This window comes from Trachymyrmex cornetzi, unplaced genomic scaffold (genome assembly GCF_001594075.2).
Source record: "Trachymyrmex cornetzi isolate Tcor2-1 unplaced genomic scaffold, Tcor1.1 scaffold56, whole genome shotgun sequence".
In the NCBI taxonomy this organism is placed as follows: domain Eukaryota; kingdom Metazoa; phylum Arthropoda; class Insecta; order Hymenoptera; family Formicidae; genus Trachymyrmex; species Trachymyrmex cornetzi.
The window spans coordinates 640,005-662,901 of record NW_017299871.1 but is presented as its reverse complement, the minus strand read 5'-3'; the positions used below and the strand labels follow the sequence as shown (position 1 = coordinate 662,901).

Here is a 22,897-nt window from a genome sequence, read left to right as displayed (position 1 = left end):
ATTTCTATATTTTCTATATTTTCTATATTTCTGTATGAATTTTGATGAAGTAAAATCGTTTGTTTTTAAAAGAATCGTCTATTCTAATTTTAATTTATAAAAAATTCAATTCAATATTGTTTAAAAAATACTATAATATCTATTTTTAGTCTAAAAACAAATTAATTATTCGGCTCTTATAATAAAAAATTCTTAAAAAGTTTACAAAAAAAGCGAAACAATTTTTTAATTATAAAATTGAAAAATTTTCCAGATTTACTTAAATTTATAACGGTGTGATAATTCTCTTTTTGAATAACTTATTTAATTATTTAAGTTACAATTGACTACATAAAAATTATTTTAAATAATATTAAGTTGATTATACAAAGCTGATATAAATAATATTAGTTTTAATTCAATAGTTTCTAGCAAAATTTTAATAGAAATTTAAACGCTGGCTTACATCTTTTTTCCTTCCTTATTCTGATAAGAACTTCTGTAGAATCCACGTAATTTATCATTTAGCTTTCCAGTATAGGACAAAAATAGTTGTGCATTTACGTTTGCGGGAATGGACTCGTTAAAAATGAGCGTCACAAAGTCCTTATTTATATCTTTCTTTAACTTAATTGGATAAATTATAATTTCGTCTTTAATTTTATATGTTAATTTAATACTACTGTTGATATCAATTTCCTTAGCATGGAAAACTATGGTATTTGTCTTATTCACAGTCATGAGAGTGATCACAGATTCTCCTTTAAAAGTAAAATTATCTTGATTGGGTGACTCGAAAATCGGCTGCAATTTGATATCATATTCCATAGGCATTACATCTAGTGGCAGTCTATAGTTATCTAGAACTTCTTCAATAAGTTGAGGAGCCACATCATCGGAACTAGGATAGCTCGCCCAGCAAGCCGCTAGGACAAGCATAAATGATAACAGGAATCTCATCGTTAACATTGTACCTAGCAAAAAAATTTTGCGTGAAAACACCGATTTCATTTATTTCTGTTACGTAATACAATTAAGACACAATCGAGTAATGACAAGAGATGCATGACAGTTCACATAGATAAATCTAAGAAAAACCAATTAAATATTTGTTGCAAATATTTAATTATTAATTTTTATTAATTTTGGAAAATATTTTTTCAATGTTTTAATTAATTAATATTTATGTGATACATGAAAAAAATCTCAAAATTTATATATAATTTAATATTTGTTTTTGTTTTGTTTAATTAAATCAAGAATTTAATAATATGATAAAAGAAAAATATAAAATTAGGGAGAAAGAAATTATATAAAATTTTGTAAATTACACATTAAATGCTATATAAAAAATATACAATTTCTCGATAAGAATGTGCATTATAAATTTTTATCAATAAAAATATTCTTTATATTTATCATAATTGATTGTTTCACAAGAGAGAGGCGTAATGAATATAATAAATAATTAATGACGTACCTTAAAGTTAAAGATGAAGAGCCGTGCAGGTCGATTCCTCGTCCCCGCAGAGACGAGATTTATTGAAAGACTATACTTGATTAAAACTTCGGGCTTTATAAGGCCGTGATCGTAGGATGTATCATTAAAAAAAAATTTCGCTGCCACCTCTAATCTTATCGTCCGGTTCTTTGCAAGCAAAAAGTATTATATCCTTCGAGGTAAGAAAAGTAAATGAACCATCCCGAACACGAATCGCAAAATTTCCGGGACAGCACCGGCACCGCTGATAACGCGATAACTAAAATACTGTATTATCCGACCAATCGATGGCAGACCCAGAGATATTATCGGGATTTAACTTTTTTTATCATATCTTTCAGAACATATCGAATGGTACTGCTTAAACAACACATTGCATTGATTTATGAAGAGTTTGTATCACTACTATAAATTTTTACTTTCATATTGCAAATCAATTCTCTCTAAGTAAAGTTGTATGTTAACTGGAAATATCTATGAATTCTCTCTTTTTCTAATTTTCTGCAGCCATTTTCCTGTTGCCAAAGTTAAAATGTAAATTTTAATTAGAGTTGGTCAGTAAGTCAAGATTTACTTTTGTAAAATTTTTTTATAGAATTCAACCTTTTTGATATTATTTAGTAAAATCATTATTATTAATTAATTATTTAATTTATTTATTTGTAATACAGATATGAAATATATATATATATATGTATATAAAATAATTGTATATAAAAATATGTATGCTCATAAAGTAAGATTTTAGACAAAATTGATTATACCGTAATAAGAATGTAAAACAATATAATTAAGAAGGCATACACCGCGAACGCCAGATGTGGATGGCTTAAATATTTGTATTTAAAATATTACAATAAAATAGACGTTTCGGTCTTAAATTAGATCTTTCTTAGTATTACAAAAATTGTCGGAAATAAATTATTACGCATATAAGTAAATTTAAAATGTTACGATTATAAATTCTATACGTTACCAATGAAAGATTTTATAACGCTCAGTAATAGATTTGATAGACGCAACGGTGTTCCATACAAATCGGATTGTCTACATGATCCCGATAAGTGAACCAAAGCCAATAGGTGCACACTTTGCTCAACATCAATACAACGCAAAATTTCCAATTTCTATTAAACATTATGTGTAAATTTTCTTCAATTAATAATATTGACAGTGTACAACAAAAATATTTTATATGAAAATACATATTTTGAATATCAAGATTAATTTAATTAAAAACAATCTGAATAAATAGTTTAAAATTAACATTATGTGTAAAATTATTCTTAAATTAATATTAACATTATGTTTAAAAATGATAAATATGTTAAAACAAGAACTCTGTTTGATCAAAATAATAAAAATAACCTAACTAGTGTTTAAGCGAAGGACACATTCGCTGCTCCGTGGTGTATTGGACGGAGTTAAACAAATTTTATAAAAATGCGATTAATAGCGAATATAGAAGCATTATCCAAAGTTTCATGTTGAGATTTGGCGATCGAATGGATAACACTTCAGCTTTGGCAACCTGCGAGTGACTCCACATTGAACGATCGTGAAATCTAATTTTATCTAAGAAGTTTGCTGACGAGGATTCAAAAAAGAATCGAAACGTACAAGATTTCAAGATTTCAAATAAAGATGAGGTTATCACATCAAATGGACTAACAAAATTATTTGTGAGACTAATTGCGCACCTCCGTTCGCGCTAACTCTTATTAGCCCTTAGTGTTAGGTTATTTTTATTATTATATTTAAAATTAATATTATGTGTAAAAATTTTCTTAAATTAATGATATTGACAGTGTACAAGAATACTTTATATCATAATTTAGAATACTAAGTTTAATTTCATTAAATACCATCTGAATAAATAGTTTTAAATTAACAACATCAAGAGAATAAAAAGATAAAAAGATCAATATACAAAACTTTATTTAACCAACCTGCGTTGAACGATAAAATACACAGCAATCCAGGACCTAGAGTCAATGTGATTGTGCTCAGCGTCAAAAACGTTATACCAATTTTCGTACGTGTCGGATAGTTTATATACATTCCCTGCGTTGGCAACGGAAAGTTCTAGAGTTATGTAGAGGACGATACTTTAAGTAACGGAAAATATGATTCGGGTAAATTTTCCGTATCATTTTGTTTATTGATACCGTGTGTTTTTTGACGAATATCATTTCTGATGTAAATCTTTTATGATATATATTTCTGATGTAAATCTATATCCAGAATTTCTATGTCCTCCCAATTAAATTTGTGATCAAAATTTATTTGATGCTGTGCTACCACACTGTGAAGGCTGCTCGAACAAGCAGCGTTAGATTTATGTTCTTTTATTCAAGTTCTTACTTTTCTTTTTGTTTGCCCAACATATGAGGATTCACAGCTCAGGTAATTAATTTTATAAATTACATTGCAAAGTTCCATTTTGTTAAGCTTGTCTTTATCTGTTTTAATAATAGAATTAAGTTTATTCATTGGTTTATAAGCAATTTTCAAACAATTCTTTTCAGTAACAGATTTAAACTTTTCTGAAATGTTTTTAATGTATGGCACTATAAAATATTTATTAATTGAATTATCATTGTCAAAGTCCTGAAAGTTGTTTTTATATAAATTCTTTCGTCGAGATAACCATTTGATTCTTTTGTTAATAGTAATAAAAATTAAGTCTAAAGGATAACCATTTAGCAGTGTATTAATCATCGTTTCTATATTTCTGTTGTGAAATTCAAGATGTGAGAGAAGGATAATTCTATCGAGTAGTCCAATTATAACACCTCTTTTATGAGGATTTATCCAGAGGATGATTCGAATAAAAATGGTAGCGTCAAGAATCTGTCGCCTAATTTAAGACCGAAACGTTTATTTTATTGTAATATTTTAAATACAAATATTTAAGCCATTCACATCTGGCGTTTGTATATACCTTCTTAATTATATTGTAAGATTTTAGGTTAATCTTTATTTTCTATTATCTATAGTATATTTACGCAAACCGAGATAAAAATTAATTGATGATATCATTTAGGATATCGTTTACAAAGTATACATGCATTATGACTGTTAGGAAAAAAATGTTTTATTGTAACGTGAAAAATTTTGTCGTGTTAAGTATATACTTTTATAGCGTTAATAAAAATAATATGTATATATATATATATATGCAATATACAATATATTAAATATAAATATAAGAAATAAAATTAAAATAAGTATGTATTATATATAAAGAAGGTAGTCTTTATCTAAAGCATAATTTAATCATAAAATATATTGTAAAAAACTTGTAAACAAATACATGTAAGGAATCAATGCCAAAGGCGATTATCGTATATAAAATAAGGATCAAGAAGATTTATAAAATATTTATATGTATTAATATTTTTATATAAATCGCCTTTTTGTAAAAAAGAAAACGAAATCTAGGAATAATAGTCCAATAAATCTTAATATTCTATTCTAAAATATGTTTCTTTTTTACGTCACTTGGTATCAAATAATAATTAATCTTTCCGTAAAAATAACACATCTTATATACTCAATTTCTTTTAAAATTGGGACAGTTGCAGTGCTTGTACAGGCTTGCATAATAAACTTTTAAGTTTAATGCCTCTTTATTTTATTGTATATATACATTTAATTACAAATATAACAAATATTGGGATACTCTATATACATAGTTACATAATGTATTATTATGTATATATATAACATTTATAACAGTTATTTAAAGATATGATATATATATATGTATATATATCATATCTTTAAATAACTAGTTAACAATGCTCTTTCAATTGCAGGTAAAAATTTATCGATCCATGCTAAGGATGAAGTAGAAATACTTATGGCTTTTTTTGCTGAATTCAACGCTGATCCTAGATTTTCAATGTTTTCATCAACAAATGAGCGAAGCTATAATATTATAAACATTTTATAGTTATGTTACTTATCTAATATAATAAGTTTTAAATTATTCTGTATATAATCAAAATATAAGAGAAGTAATTGATATATTAAATTATAATACGTATACAAACTATACCTTATTTAATTGAGTTTCCATAATAATTTTATTGCCTACAGCAGGGAGCATTTTGGTTAAGAAATCTATTCCTCTTCTACAAAAGTGTAAGATAAAATATTATAAGATTTGTTTTGTAAATATAAGAATCCATTGCAAATAAATACCCAAAGCATTATGTTTTTCTTTAGTCACATTTAATTATTAAAAAATAAAACAAAAAATTAAACGAGTTTAACATTTTTTTCGTAAAACTCTATTTTCCGATAAAATTTTTCCGATAGAAATGATGCGCACAATCAAATATTTGCCTTTACAACGAAAACGTAATAAATGACAGTATTATCTTGGCTCTTAAATAATAAGTTTTGATTGGGATACTCTGTTTATTGTAATAAAGAAAATAAGATGCAAAGTTATATAATAAAAAATATAAAAATGAAGAAAATAAGAACGCATAATACATACGATTTAAAAATCATGGGCAAATTATGGTGAATAAAATCAATGACGTGATTAACATTTTCGGGATTGCCGTTCAAAACGGCATTGATTATTGTCATTCTATATTGCTTGCGAAGTTTGAGTCCATACACTATAGACATATTGAGAAATCTGAAAGTTGACAAATTTAGTATCTGATTGCAAACGCGTTTATCTGTATGATCCATTTCTTATAATCCACCTGTCGATTAAATGAGGAGTTTTAGTACATCCAAGTGCACTCAGCAAGAGTTCTTGTTCTGCATGTAAGTCAGTGCGCAGAAACCTGTTCCAAACAGTATGCCAATCATTATCATCACCTGCTCGAATACCCACGCAATACACGAAGCTCTTGAGATTTGCTGATATACTGCATATACATAAAATATATCATGAAGATATATACATGTATAATATATTGTGTTAATTAATTAGTTATCTTTCCCGAAGATAAATTTCACAAAAATATTTACCGAAAGATAAAGTACATATTAGAAACATAAATGAAACGGTTAATAATATTACCTTCTAATATTTGAATATATTTAAACTTTGATTTAAAATATTAATATTGTAAATATATATATAGTTGTATTGGATTTAGAATTTCGCTGGTAATTGATCATACCTTTTCTCAGATAGAATCCACGTTTTAAATAAAGTTTTCGATGTCTTTAGGCAGTGCATATTATTAACCGAGCAAGCAGTAGATAGAATCAATTCGCGATGCATTTTCTTTATTGAACTGTCCATGGGATTTTCCATAAAGCTTAATAGACTAGACATTGGTTTAAGTAAGTTATTTGCATAGTTCTGCAAATTATATATTAAAACGTTATAAAAGAATATCAAGAAATTGAAGAGGATATCATCAAATTTTATAGTTTGATCGTTTGTAGTGATAAGAAAACTTTTTAATATTATTAGAATTTTTATTTGTGACATACCTTTTAAATAATTAATAAGTTACATTTTGAAATCAATTTGGTGCTTATATAGAAGAATAACTTTACCTGAAAGAGACGTTGTACTCGCGGTGAGCAAGCTAAAATATGATGGAGAAAATTGAAGTTATTTACCGCAGCGACCCACGGTTCGTATTCGGTTTCACGAGTAAGATATGTCGCGAGATCAAATGAAATGGAATAATCCACATAACCGGCTCTTGCTAAATTAAAAGCATCATCTAGAAGCGCAGCCCTATTTATCACATGTATTTTTTGGAAATTCTTCAACTTCAAGTAGCGAATAAGCATTTTCCAGTTATTTTCGTCATAAGTGACTCTATAATATCCAACTTGCTGAACATTAAAAATCACCCACGAGTTTGGTTTTACAGAACTGATTAACATGCTCTTGGCCTGTGGTTTCAACCAGGCAACCGTAGTAGTTCGATCAAATGTGGAATTCGATTCTTCGGTAATGAAGGTTAATGGTATCCACCAACTCGATTCTTTAGAATTTGTTTGTGCTGCTTGACGGTTTAGATAAAATCGTTCTTGCGAGGCAAACAGAGCCTTTGTCTTATAGTTTCGTGTAATGATCACTAAGGGATATCCTGGCTGATTTGCCCAGGATTCTACGACGTCTTTTATAGATATGCCTTTGTACAATTGCCTTGTTATATTTGATGCAGCTTGCAAGTGTCGATACAAGTCGAATGGAGTGGCTGCTTCAAATGACCTAATAATAAAAATAAATTTTTCTGATAAAAACAATGTTAACTACAAAAACCAAAATTGTTATTACTTTAAGAAAAATAAGATAATTGCATACATCACAACAATAATATCGTTTATGTTAAAAAAAAATATCTACAAGAATTTAGAAACGTTCTGCACATATAATACAGACACCTACAACTCGCGCAAATAATTTTGTAATCCTAATTGAAATGTTGTGCTTCCGATGGTATGACTGATCATGCGAATTATAGAGGCACCTGAAAACAATATGACACAATATGTTACAATCTATTTCTAATATTTTATGGTAAGTTTTATGTCAGTATTTCAAAAGCCAAATTTCTGTGTTTTATAAATTTGAATAAAAATACATAAATTATAATCAATATATAACTTCAATGATTTTTTTATTTTTAATTTTATAGAATTAATCGTAATAAGTTTTATAGAATTCATTTTATAGAATTAATTGTTATAAGCTTAGCATCTTACATGTTCATATGTAAAAATATTATTATCTACTGTTGTTAAAAATTATTTAATAAAAGATTAAAAGCTAAAGTAATGTGTAAGAAGAAAATATGTTGGATGTATTGTGCGCTTACATTAATATTATTAAAATGACTAATATTAATACTGATAAAATTAATATTTAAATACAGTTTTATTCAGATAACATAATTAGCTTTGTATAACTCTGAGTGTAACGTAGACCCTAGACTAACAAGATACAAGTTTTAACGATTTCCTGTAATCGCTATTTTAATTAAAATTTTTTTAATGTAGCAGAAATGCGGACAATTAATTATAATTTTTACGAAATTGTTAATATAAAAAAAACGAGAACAATACACAATATTAAAGATAAAAATGTTAAAAATTAAATTCGCCAGTAATTGATTCTAGATATGTATGATTTAAATAAATAATCATTTCTGAGGATCTAAATCACATGATCGAAAGATAATCCTATCTATCTTTGCAAGATTGTTACACATACTTACAGTGATACGATTAATGGATTATGTAAGAAATAAGTGACGCAGCACTCATAAGCGATCAAAGGTGAATACAAATCAATCACATATATTTATAAAATATATATAACAAAATTTCTACATCTTTTTATTTTGTTTTGTTTGGAAATAATTATAAGTTACTTAAATTAACAATTATTATTTAAAAGATTTAAAAATGATTATTCCTTTATTAATGGAAACATCTCTTCAATGTAAATACTATCTTTACGTAATATAAAATATTTTAATAAGTGTTCCATACTATACCTTTCTCATAAGAGACCGAATCAAACAAAGCCATAATGCTGTTGCGATCCCCGACCTCTTGACCATTTAATGTGCGTGTATGATTGTCGGAATCTGCAAGCAGTATCGGTTGCAAACAATCTACTACGAATACATTCATCATTCTCAAATCCGGTTCTGCTAAGGACACGCCAAAATATTGGAAATACGTGGCGAAGCCCTCCTTTAACCAGACAACATCCCAGAATACGGGTGTCACTAGATTACCGAACCAACTATGAGCGTACTCGTGAGCCATCACTGATAGTCCGTTCACTACTTTTCTCGTCGGAGTTCCATCCTCATGCAACACTACAGATTCTCTATAAGTGATAAGGCCCCAATTCTCCATCGCATTGAAATTGAAATCTGGTATCGCAAATTGATCGACCTTCACGAGCGGGCTTTTCACTAATAACCACGTTTGTAACGCCGAGTAGACTGCCCAACCGCGATTCAAGGCCATCGATCCATGAAACTTCATGGAGTCTCTTGTCCACATCTTGAAATCTCCCGAAATTTGTGATCGTTCCGGAACAAAGTTATGTACTGCCCATCCTACTAAGTACGTGGGCATTCGCGGTGTACGACGGAATGTGGTCACATAATACGTATCATTTCTATAATAATTTTTACAACCATTTGCTTTTGTTTTACGAATATCTTTGTATATGTTTTTAGTTTGATAAAATTGGAAAAATTATATACTAACTCTATTCGTATAGATTCCACTGGAGTATTACTCGTCGCCTTTTGATCCTTATGATGGCCAATATGCAAATGAAATTCCGCTTTTAAATAAGGCTCGTCCATACAAGGGAATGCACGACGTGCGTATGTGGGCGAAAATTGTGTTACACCAATTCGTCTAAAAAAATATAACAGTGTAAAATAAATTACAATAAATGTAAATTACAATAAGTGAAGAGTGTTCTCATTATTATAAACAGATATCTTTAAATAATTGCTTTTTATTGTCTGAACGAGCAACAAAATTATAATCAAAGTATAGGAGATTATGCACAATAAATATATGTACATAATTTTAAAAAATCTGAAGGAGTGTTTCATGCTTAGCATATCCTGACATAAAGTTCTCATTACATTCGGATTTTATTTCGACTACTTGCCCTGTAGCAGCTTTAAAATATGACACATATAGTATGTCTTAAAATTCGCGAATCAAAATACCACAGCAAAAAAGTTCTTGAAAAAATAAGTTATAAAAGTATTTGTCATTTATCGTTCAAAACAGTAATTTTTCAGATACAGAAGTTTAAAATTGGACAACGATTACGGTTAATTACCGTTAAACTATTTGTGAGTCATCATCAATAATATTATAACACAGTAATCTATAAGATGGCCAGTATTTAATCTTTAAGTTTCTTAAACTACCGCTCGAACAAAATAATAGATATTTTTATAATTTATTCATTTCTCAAAAACTTTCTTGCTGTAATATATTGATTCGCGAATTTCTGAACACCTTGTATAACTTCTCTCTCAGAATATTACCTCTGCTTTCCATCAACTTCGTACAGACTTGCATAAAAGCCGAATACATCATTTGCGATACGTCCTTTGAAGGATACTTCTAACGTGTATTTCGCAGGGTCTAGTGCGCGCTCTAGTTTAATCGTAAGCATTTGTGTATCTTCATCATGGGTGTAACGCAAAATCCGAGTCAACCTGCCCGATCTATCAAATAAAGATGCATTTGTTTGTATCTTTAATGCATCCGTGTGTAGCACGATGAAATCTGTTTTTTCGAACACTTGTAAAATGATTCGTACGTGACCATCATAATCCGCGTCAATCGGGTGTGTATAGATCGATAGATCATAGGATATAGGAACGATTTTCTTGGGTAGTCGATACCGTGCAGAAACATAGCTCGAATTTTTATTTTTATTCGTGTCTTCGTTATCATGTGCAAACGTTAGACTTAAAACGAAAAAAATAATTAATATAAGCAAGAAAAATGGAGAGTGATTAGATATAATAATGTTGGAATACATTTGCTCAATCGATTTTTAGAAATCTTTTTAGTTAATTTCTTTCGGTTATGTAAAGTTCGTGGAAAGGTATCACCTTACGTTATACACACGTGTATATACTTGACAATGAGATAAAAATTGATATATGCACACACACGCGCACGTATATACGGTCACATTCGCATGGATCTAGAATACTAGTTCTGTTTCTGCTGATACTGCCACAACGTGATAATTTTAATAACTTATTGCACAACACAACGATCAGCAATGTTTATGATGCGTCGCCGTCTTAAGACTACATGGTATTCGGAATTATTGCGTAGTTGTCATATCATTTATTATTAACAGTTTCTTTTTACCGTAAGTAGATCATCATCAAATTTGATCATATTTATAATGAGATAATATTTATGTCTCTGACAATAACGATAACAAGTCCCAGTGAGAACACAGTTGAATATCAGTACTTACGCTATCTATAATATTATTAAATGTTAATATTGATTTCGTATTAGCAATGTATAAAATAAAAAATACGAAAGAATAGGAAGAGAGGGAAATTGATCTATATCAAATAATTATCTATAAACTGTATAAAGTGTCGGATATATTGTCTGGATTAAGGAAATAATCCAGAAATTATTTCCGTTTCTTATCAAATGGAATTCTCGGGTCATCTGAAAGAATCGATTATAAATCTGATATCGTTTCTTTTAATTTCTGCCTCTAATATCTGCATTATTTCTTTGAATTAGACTTATCGTTTTATTTGTCGATTTATTGATGGGTATTACTCGTATCATTCTTCGTTCGATCGAGATGGTGGCTGCTAGTTGGTGACAATGTTGAGGTTTTAGGCACAACTTGCTGAGATTTGCATATAATTGCCGTAGGCTACATGTCTTGCCTTTAGGCTGCGTTGAGGTTTACCTACGTTCTATACATCTTGATATTGGAAACCTAAGCGATACCCTCAGTTTAACCTCTAGTTATGATTCTCGGTAGGTATTTACTTATAACTTATTTACGGGAAATATTTAAAAAAGAGAAGTAAAATATTCTACAACCCTCGATAAAACTAAAATTAATTAAGAAGATATAACAATATTCTAATAAATTAAACTTATTTGTTCTTTTGTCAATACTTATTTGTAGAACAAAGGAGACAAATTCTTTCCGATAAAACTCGCACTGATATTTGATTATACCTCTTGTCGATAGAAGTATTATTTTTCAATGAATATCTTGATAATTATAAGCATTAAATTAACGTATTAAATACTGGTGTCTCTCGATGTGATATAATCTGTTCATTCATTTTGCTTTAAAAATAAGAATAAAAAGAATTGAAAAATTACGCATCATATAAGATAAATTCATATTTTCATAGAAAAAAAAGAAAAAGAATTCAATGGACATTTTTTACATATATTGTAAGATTTACTTTTATATTTCTAAAATAAAAAAACGATTTCTTTCAAATAATGTTTTATTGTTAAATTTTAATAAATTCTTTTAGTATTAGTGAGATTACGTAGAAAAATTGTTTCATTCTATGTAAAGTAAACAATTATGATTGCTATCTTATATCATTTTATCATACATTTCTCAATCCGTAAATTATAACAAATCCTACAAAATAATTACTTATTTAATCTATATATATATATATATATATATACATATATATATAAATCGATGTTTTACCATTCTCATAATATTTTAATTTCTGCATTTTTAAATTTAAAAATGTTATTAAGCATTTTTACAATACCTGCAGTTAGTTTTTAACATGGAACACCACAGCAACTAAAAGTAGTAGAAATATACTACTGACTGCGTCAAATGGAGAGCACGTATATGTATAATTGAAAGGCTGACACGGCGGATGACTTGAAGGAAGTTGCAGTCATGATTGGCCTGCATAATGAAGAAGCTCGAACGCCATTATACTCGATGGCAAGCTTAAAGTTCCAGTACCAACCAGATAGGTACCTTGTGACAATCCTGAAGCGTTGAGAAACAATCCCTGGGAAAGTTTGTTCGGGATATTCCAGTCTTCGATAAAACGGTGGACTGCGTATGTGTTTGCATAATTTTCTCCTTTGCAAATTCGCCTCTCTAGAGTTAGGGTACTTTGAAATTGTATCGATGATGTGTGAGTGCATAATGTGGTTTCTTCACGTCAGTATACTTCAATTGTTTTAAATTAATAGGATGAAAAATATCGCTTCGCAACGTTCTTAATACATTTTAGCAATAGTTAGAATGATTATTAGAACACTTATCGTCTAAAATAAATATTAGTTACAAATATATTTAGATAAATATTAGTTATAATATATATAAATAAATATTAATTATAATTATATCTAAAAAATACTTTTATAATACTTCAAACATTTTGTGAAGCAATACGATAAAATTAAAATAGAATATCTGATAACATTTTGTAGAACATTATAGCAATGTAGTTATTCATGCAAGCCATATTTCACAAAGAAAATTCCGAATTGATAAAAGTACGCTTTAAAAATTCGGAAATAAACAATCTTCGAAGTATAATGCTCATTGAACTCACTGATAAATCGAGTTATCATTAGATGATAAATTTTATCATTCTTATCCGATATCTCACGAAGCAAAATGTAGTATATTTGTAGCTTATAAAGAAAACACTGCGAGACAACCAGGTATTTAAAGAGCTTTAAATTCTGCGAATTGTTATCTAATTACAAGCGTCAGATAATTACCGTTCAAATATTTCTACATTTAAAAATCAATAAAAGTTTACTTTGCCTTGCGACAAAATAGAAATAATATCTATAGTAATTTTTTCCCGTACAAATGCTTAGAATTAGAAATAAATTTAGCCCTTTCTTCAAAATTAAAACAAATAGCAATAATTCTTGTTTCTTCCATTTCGTTCGGCCTCCGTTTTGTAGAATATAGACGCATTTTCACGCGCCGGAGAAACGCAAATATAGACCATGCAAATAGAATTATGTTTGCTTGATCGTTTTTGACTTCCATCGAAAACTGCGCCAATACAGAAATAATAATTCGATTGTTCAAAAATCTATAAACTAATTGTATCCATAGCAAAAATTTTTATTTTATTCTTTTGTAACTTTAATATTTTAAGTTATGTACAAAAACACGGTATGTACAAAATAAAAAGAACTACTACATGCGAACATATTATTTTTGATCGTATTTGCTTAAGACATTGTATTTATTTAATAGTTCACATATTTATAACACTATCGGTTCTTAAGCATGTCTAGATATTATGCATAGTTTTATCATGAAAGTATTCCAAAAAGTTATTATCTCAAAAGTTGTGACAAACAATAAATAAATTTTATCGTGGTAACATTTAGTATAAAATAAAGTCTATGAAAAGAATAAATGGTAGTACTAATTAGAATAAACAAGATTCAATCAGCAATCGCTGTAGAAAGATCAGAAATAATATAAAACTCTATTTTCTTGGTTTGCTTCAAGAACGCTTGTTCTTTTTTTATCATCTCCTTAGAACTCTAGAGCGATATTGATGTCTTCATATTGACTACGTCGAAAGTCGATCTAGACGTTTCGTCATTTACCCAATCAACAATCATTTGTGATGAATACCCTTATTTATCAGAAAATACTGAAGGATCAGTTAAGATTGACATATCTGGATGATATTCGATCTTGTAAAAACCAGTAATGAAATGAGCATTCCTGTAAAGATTTATTATATGTTTCCGTTTCATTTTTTGTTTGTTGAACACCTCAAGCGAACTTTTCATAAATATTAATAATTGTTTTTTTTTTCATTTTATACTTAATAAATAGAAATTATCTTCCGTATGTTCTTTTGATATATTAATGAAGTAATTTTAAGATTATGCTATTAAAAGTGTTCACCTCTTTTCTTAACTACCTACTGTAATATTTCTATTAACAGCCAGCTTATACAAAATTGTTTCCTGAAGAATAATTCGATGTTAATTAGCAATTTATTATCGCTAAATAAAAATCTAAATTAATTCATAGTTTTAAGAAAATTATTATTTTTTTTATTCAACATATATAATTTAAATAAATTTTTTACATAACAAACAACTGTAATTACGCCTGTTCAACGTAAATTTTCCTTTGACATTAGCTTTTTAAATTTTTAATTATGCCAGACAATGTACAAAGGTCTTTCTATCTTTCTCTTCTTTTTTCTATTATATATATTTTTTTTCCTATTTCTTATAATGCATTTTTGCCTAACAATTTTCATTCAAAATTATAAATGCATCGCAGAATTTCCATCGCGCTTGAAATACCTCTAGCAACCAATTAATTAACATCAACTTTCGATTCAGGCGAGGCTTTCTCGAGTCTCCGTTGCGACGAAATCAAATCAAGATCCGCAGATCGCTGGTAAGGATGCTGGTCGAGGCGACGGTTGTCGTGCTTAAGCAAAAAGAAGCAATAAAATAAAAAGTCTGGCATTTAGCCGGGACCGAAGCCTAATTCGGTCAGGGCAAGGAAGGCGAGTTTTGCTCTGAGGGCCTTTGCAAACTGCCTCCTACATCGCCTACCTTGCTTGCCCGATAACATCGATGACGGAAGCTCGGAAATTCGATTATAGGACCGTTTGAAAGCTTCGTCCTCTCTCTTCTTCAGACATTCTATTCGTGACATGCATACGCGATTAAATACGCAATGTGCTGCATATATGTATATGGCAAATAAAATAGTTGATGTAGACACTGTTTGCTAATCTAATATTTGTTGGACCATTTAATTTGTAAACAATTTTTATCACTTTAAAAAACATTCTTGGTTACGACAAGTAATTACTATGACTCATGTCACGACATATCGATTGTCCTATCATTATATGCCGCTATCATATTGACAAAGGAAAAGTAACACAAATAGTTTTTATTATATACAATCGTAATTATTACTTAAAAAGTTTTACATCGCTTAGTAAATAGCGAATTTAATACATCATGTTTAAAAAATCAACACAAGAAATCTTTTAAGCGTTTATTGTAAATAAACTTTAAATCCAGTTTGATAATTGTTACAATTTTTATTGTTTATTGAATAAAGGAGAAAAAGTTCAGAATTGTGGAGTGCACTCTGTGCACTCACCGCTTATGCAATATCGTATTATGATTTCCTAAGTGCTTGGTTTTTTACTGTAGTAATTGAATTGTGCGTTTGCATAGTGTATATTTTTTTATGAAAAGTACTTTTAATTTTAAGCACTATTTAAAAACTAAATTTTCTTTATAAAATGGAAAAGGAAGATTTATATATTTTCTTATTTTAGCTGCAGTATTTCTGCATTATATTTTAACATTGTAATTTTAACTTGTTAATGTTAAAATTCTTTGTTATTATTAATTCTATTTAGATGTTACAAAAAAAATCAGTTTTTTATTTTTTATAAAAGAGCATTTATATTATTATTTTCAAATTCTGAATTGTACAAAGGATAGAACCAAAAATAATCGATATTTTTCTTTTAAATCGCCGATTTGATTTCTTATTTTAATTCTAATTTAATGATTAATTTATTTAACTATTCAATTACTTTATTGTATTTATTTTAATAATATATATATATATATGTATATAGAACTAAAATTTTTAATCATACATATGTATGTAATTTTGCCCACCTTACTAAGTCCGTTCATCCACGCTACTTTCAATTAAGTTTACACGTATATAAAATTATTAATTTCTTGCACTAAAACAAAGTATTAATTTAACTTCTTTAATTTATAAATATATTATATTATTTATACTTTTGATATCAAAACATACTTATAATTCTTAAAATACGTTGCGAGAAAATAAAAATACCGAGTTGACCTAAAAATCATAGCTTTTAGTGCTGCATATGATCATATTTGATTTTTCCAGATCAGATGTATTCGTATCAATTCGAGCATGTTCTTGAAAAATCTAACATATATTGAAAAATACAATATATGCGCAAGAGATGTACTGATAAATTGAATTTTAATACAAGTTTCGTATATGTATTTAAAGTTTCAGTATTGTTTTAGTATTTAATCTATTTGTAGTATTAAAATTATTCGCCCTTTCTGTGTATTAAAATTTTATAAAAATATAAATAAAAATTAAAGTACTATTAATTTTTATGTTACATGAATACTGTATTTTTGTATGTAATCTGGATTATCTAGATTTTCATTAAAACCAAAGACACACATACGCATTTCACATCTATACCATGTCTGTTATGTTTTTATTCCTGAGTTAATAATTTTCCAGTCCGATTAATCATTAAAGCTTTAATATTGATTTTGTCATTTCGCAATCGCGAAAGTTACAACGGGACTATTGCTGGTGTTAAGCGAAGTTAAGCACGACTATACGAACGACTTCCTTATATCTTTATCAGTGTTGTAGAGAGAAAGAGGGATCGTTCTTTAGATGACCAGGGTGGTCTTTGTGTCATACAAGTAAATATTAGCAGAGGATGATGAGAACCCCTCCGCTCGCTTCATCTTACTTTCTCCTTCCTCTTTTCATCGACGACAAGCCCGCGGTCCTCTTTGCTCTCTCTCCAACAGATCTGTTCATTCCGGCACGACGTCATTCTGGAGGCTTTTACCTGTCCTCTTCAAACCGACCGGATCTCACCGAAAATTCACTCTGATATTACCCTCTATTCAGGTATGAACTCATGTCGGTGTCTTTTCTTCCGCATGGTAGACAACGCTGATCAAAAACTATATAGGCACTTGTGACTTTAACTATAAACTACGTTTGGCAACAATTTATTAACATTAAAACATTTAAGCAAATTTTTAATTAAATTTTAATTTTTATTGGATTAATATTAAACGTTATATGTTTCTTTTTAATGTATAGGAATATTTTTTTCTATTGGCAAAAGTTCCGAGACGTTAATAGCATTAAGCTTGGCTATGTTACTCGTGCTGTTTTGCTCAATAAGGTGTATGAAACGTGCCTAGCCTGTCCCCACAGGCATACCTGTCTCACTAGAAGCGTTCGATGAAGATCGTGTGCGATTGAGTACTGCGGTCCAAAATTAACCCCAATGCACGGAAAGTACAGAATATAGCGTAGTGACGTCAGGAACGACGTAGTTTCGTAGTGCGGTTCCTCGTTTCATAGGTCGAATAGAAGCATATCCACGCTTTAATGTGAGCACTAACACGTTTATTGTTCATGCAGTCATTGCCACTCAAGGACAACTCGGTTTAGCCGTATAAATGTTTTTGATGCTGTATGGGTGTATGTATGTGTGAAAATAATTTTTTACACTGTGTGAATGTGAAAGTTATACGTACATCCACATATATAATTACATAGAAGTATATATGTATATGTGTGTAAAGCATTTATTGTATACATATTTGTGAAGTGTTTATAATTTTGAGATACTCGCAAAAATCACACAATTATTTTCTTTTCTATCTACTTTACTCGATTGTATTTTTCCTTGGAGAGCACATTTCAAAAAAGTCCGAGAAAGACTTTAAACACTAAGCAAGCAAATGACGCGATTTGGCAGCTGCAATGCCTTGCTTTGTATTTCATCTTAACAAGTATTTTAGTGTTTATGATGTAATGATATTCCATTTGTTATTCCTTACAATGGGTTTAATTTTGGGCAAAGATCTGTTGCGCATCAATGTTAAAGCAAAGGATTGGACGCGCTAACGGAAGCTTTGTGTGCAGTGACTACTAGATATAACTATTATTAATATATGACGTTACACAATACGATTGTTATATTATTAAAAGCCATTAATAAGGATATCCAGATATTAATTAGAGAATGTAACAGGTAGACAACGACAAAGTGCTAAATTTTGATTGATCTGTTTTAATGATAGTTTCCAACACCTTATCTAATCGCTGGTTCGCTCTCGTTCTTCTCCTCTGTATTCGTGAAGTTGGCTCCAGCCGCTCATCTATAACACAAGTTCTCTAATGCAAACTTGCCTTTGCCAAACTATGAAGTGTCAACGGATTAGCGAACGGCGAATATGCCGCATAATTTGGAAGAGAAAACTGCAAGAAATACAAGTTTGTGTGACAAGGTAAAGTTATTTGAGATTATCACAGCCGTTTTAATAAAGAAACTTGCTTATAATTCGGTAATAGTTTCATAACAAAACTTACAAATTGCTGTTGCCCAATGATTTTCACAATTTTATTCTGCTATGAACAATATTCGTGGAAGACCTTATATCCGTGTTACTGCGCTCTACAACAAATTAAGTTATTAAATTTAAGAAGATAATGTATCGTTTTGAATTTTAAGAAAATTTATTCGCCCAAAGATATATTATAGAAATTAAATTGCATTTAGCTATGTATTTATTTATCTCAGATACATTTTAAGATAAATATTGTAAATAAATTTTTACTTTTATGAATATTACAATTGTTGCAGAAATTTCGGTCTTTTAACCTTCTTCATTACACATTTTATGTTGTGTTATTATCTGATATCTAAATGAGAGAAATAAGAGATATTTTAAGATATAAATGTACAAAATATTACAATGTATTTAAGACAAAAATATTTCACAATAAATAATTAATATAATCAATACATATCTTTCTTTTATATAAGCTGCTGAGTCTTGGCAAACCTTTATATTTTAAGATATAAATGTGTGTGTACAAAATATTACATATATATAAATAATGTATTTAAGACAAAAATATTTCACAATAAACAATTAATATAATCAATACATATCTTTCTTTTATATAAGCTGCTGAGTCTTGGCAAACCTCGAGTTGATTTACAAATAGTTTTAAAATATGTATGTATTATTGACTGTCTTCTTGTGTTTTCAATCATATCTGTTGATTCATTATGTATTACGGCAAAAAATAGCAATGTAACTGAACTTTCCGTCGTAATATGAAACGAATTTGCAACAACGTAACGTTCTGATCGTTTGAAATGATATAATCCGGATAATCGAACGTTAGCATAATATGGATATAATAGATATAATCCCGGCAGGGTAATATTAATAACATTATGCAAAACTTATAAACCTAATAGATCTGCTGCGAGAAATGAAATTTGTATCATTTTAACCAATTGCATCTGATTGCCGCAGGGCGTACACATGTTTTCGTATTCTGCAATATCCGCGAGTATTGAATTCATTATGATTATAATAGGCTTCAAATGTCGTTCGCTCAGATTGCGCGACTCCATCGCGATCAAGTAGCGCCGTTAATCGAAATACTTGAGCGACGCCGAGAGTCGCCGATGATTATGAGGAAAAGTAGGTGAATTGATAACGACTCTATGAGAAACGAAGGGAAATTCATCCCTCTATACACTGAAAAGTACCGACCACTCCTGCGCAAGCGTGTATCGGAACGGGGGTTGACGACGGTGCACGGCGTCGCGACGCTCACCGGCGCTCACTTGAATCCTCGCCGCGTGTTCGTCGGGCGATTCGCCTTGAAAGACCGTGTCTGAGAAAGGAGACGTGAGAAAAGAAGTTCGGCTGGCTCGCGGCACAAATACATCGATCATAGATCGATGCTACGTGCAAAATCCATGTCATCTCGACGATCAATGGTCTGCTACTCCTTCTTTTTTGTTAAATCTCGATCGTCCGTACGTATCTCGCGCGAATACGTAATGTCGCGCGAGAGTGTCAAAGGGAGCGAGTGAAAAAAAGGGACAGAGACGTGATCGGACGCGATCGGAGAACGACGCGCGATGACCAGAGGGACATCGCGCGCGAAAATGCCTTGGTGGATTGTGCCCGAGTGTCCGGTGATTTAACGTCCTCGACAAGGCTATCTCTTCAAGTTTCGTACCCCGTCGGACACCTAACGAGTCGAGCTTATCGCCAAGGACGATCGAGCTCTATTGTTGAACGCAGATTATGATCTAGAACGATCGAATCGATTAGACACGGTGATCTTCTGCGACGGCGGTCGGAGACGATCCGGATATACATGTTAAGGCCGTTCAAAGGACGCTCAAGGGTAGTGTCGACGTTTATGGAATTCTTGGCTGAACTTCGAGTGCCGATTGACTTTTACCGAATCATCGATGTACCAACGCCGTGAAGCGATCTACGACCACCGGTCGTCACGCTGTGAGGTGATAGTCGTCGCGTGCCGATCGGAAAACTTGGCGCCGACGCGTATACGGAAGATGGAAGTAAGAACTCGCGTTCGTGCGTCCGCGTGGAACACTAAGGGTTGAAGTTTCGGAGTTCCGGTGGCCTACTTCAGCTCTGTCCTCCGGACGGAGGGCGCGCGAGGTGAGGCTATCACTTGCTTACTTGTTGCCGTGCTTTCCGGTAGGATATCCAATCGTGTCGATTACGCAAAGAGGTTTTAGGTCTGCACGTCGAGCTTTTATCGTCAGACACGAAGCGAGGGGGTCAGGCATGATTATTTGATAGAAGAGGTAGAGCTCAGCTCAACTTCTTTCATTCTTTTTGATATAATTAAAAATACAAGCTTATTCTAGAATCCCCATCGTACATTATTTTTAAATAAAAGATTTAGCAAAATTAAGCGTTTCTGATTCAAGCGTGAAATAAACTAATGTAATTTCCTTTTCTAGCTTTTTATAAATCTTAATTTTATAGTCATCGCTCAAAGACAAGTCGTCGAATATTATTTTATTGCGAGTACTTTTTTAGTATATCTGTTTCAATATATGGATAAATATGAAATTATTATTGAGCCGGGAATAATTAATGATTGAAATTAAATTATTTTTACTTCATTTTAACTGGATACATATTACACCATGTAATAGCATGAGAAAAAATAAATTGTAAACATTTCCAATAATTGTTATATTTTCTTTTATTTAAATTTTATATATATATATAAAATAGTCCAAAGTTTAATACATCTTACGTCTAACCGATATTATTCGCAACTGAGTTTTCAGTTCGTCGCACATTTTGCAGTTCGTCGCGTTCTTACGCTTCATATTTTGTTCGTATTGCATGTCATGACATAAAATATAAATAGGCTACCGATATAATATGACAGCGACAATATAATCGGGTCCACCTTACAACGAAACATGCAATATGAGAAATACATTTCATGCATTCAAATACATTTCACGCAAAAACATTTTAGGTATTCCAAACATCATCACACTTGCTAAATATTTTTATTGAAATATCTAAAAAATTTAAAAAATCTAAATACAATTCATAGAGTTATGCATATTTATACATTCCAATTTTTTACTTTTTTATTTAAATGTTTCTGCTATTTGAACCTTTATCATATTATCCAATTTAGTCCCGTTTGAAATCAATTAAACGTTTATTATATTTGCTCAATCTAATTTGTATCGTATCCAGTATCGACGCGAGAAGAGAATCGCGTGGTCGTATCTACCACTAGATGTATAGTGAAGGTGCGACGGATCACGGGTTTTTAAAGCATCCGCAAGAGTTACAGTCTCACGCGATCGTAGCAACTGCCGATGTAAACGAACTCTAGATCGCTTTATTCTGCTCGGCCAGGCGGCATCGAGGTCGTGATTGACAGGTCGAGCGAGTTTCGAGCGGAAAAAAAGAGAATCTCTGACAAAATATGGCTGGCACGATTGTTCTGTGAAGAGGCGTATTATCGGATCTGTTTTTTTTTACTTTCCCGCTTTTTTATTCGATGCGATGGATGGCCATGACCTACGATCGACTAATCGTTAGATCCGACGAAACGCGATAGTAATCTACACAATGTGCTATGCCATTCGATTGTCGTATATCGTTCGTCACCGCTTACGCGAAGTCGTTTCAAGAACGAAGTATAATGTGATTTATACCTCTTAGCCTTTTATTAACACTATCCACATTACTGTCAGATTGAATGAA

At 30.4% G+C, this 22,897-nt stretch overlaps 3 protein-coding genes across 3 annotated transcripts in view; 1 reads left to right on the top strand and 2 right to left on the bottom strand.

The window, feature by feature from the left end:
* The window catches only part of LOC108765865 (uncharacterized), a 42,697-nt gene extending 40,956 nt beyond the window's left edge, over positions 1–1,741 (bottom strand). The window contains 2 exon segments of the mRNA XM_018514734.1: positions 446–953; positions 1,460–1,741. Coding sequence (XP_018370236.1) covers positions 446–948 — 503 coding nt within the window. The 5' untranslated portion in view covers positions 949–953; positions 1,460–1,741.
* A 3,516-nt stretch (positions 1,742–5,257) lies between these two features.
* On the bottom strand, positions 5,258–11,028 carry LOC108765864 (aminopeptidase N). Its single transcript, XM_018514733.1, has 10 exons — positions 10,513–11,028; positions 9,707–9,862; positions 8,977–9,614; positions 7,866–7,947; positions 7,019–7,688; positions 6,634–6,818; positions 6,208–6,375; positions 5,991–6,137; positions 5,544–5,619; positions 5,258–5,413 (listed from the first exon to the last, which is right to left on the bottom strand). The coding sequence occupies exons 1-10, from the start codon at positions 11,013–11,015 to the stop codon at positions 5,258–5,260; spliced, it is 2,781 nt and encodes a 926-aa protein (XP_018370235.1). The 5' UTR covers positions 11,016–11,028.
* A 10,092-nt stretch (positions 11,029–21,120) lies between these two features.
* mAChR-B (muscarinic acetylcholine receptor) overlaps positions 21,121–22,897 on the top strand; it is a 37,556-nt gene continuing 35,779 nt past the window's right edge. Inside the window, exon 1 of the mRNA XM_018514786.1 lies at positions 21,121–21,310. The gene's annotated coding sequence lies outside the window, so the exon portion shown is untranslated. The remainder of the gene's footprint in view (positions 21,311–22,897) is intronic.

Bases quoted from the DNA above. Each gene is read 5' to 3' on its own strand.
- LOC108765864 (XM_018514733.1), bottom strand. From the start codon at position 11,015: ATGTATTCCAACATTATTATATCTAATCACTCTCCATTTTTCTTGCTT. The intron at 6,819-7,018 runs GTAAAGTTATTC...TATAATTTGCAG, and splicing joins GAGTACAACGTCTCTTTCAG to AACTATGCAAATAACTTACT. The intron at 6,376-6,633 runs GTATGATCAATT...ATGTATATGCAG, and splicing joins TGGATTCTATCTGAGAAAAG to TATATCAGCAAATCTCAAGA.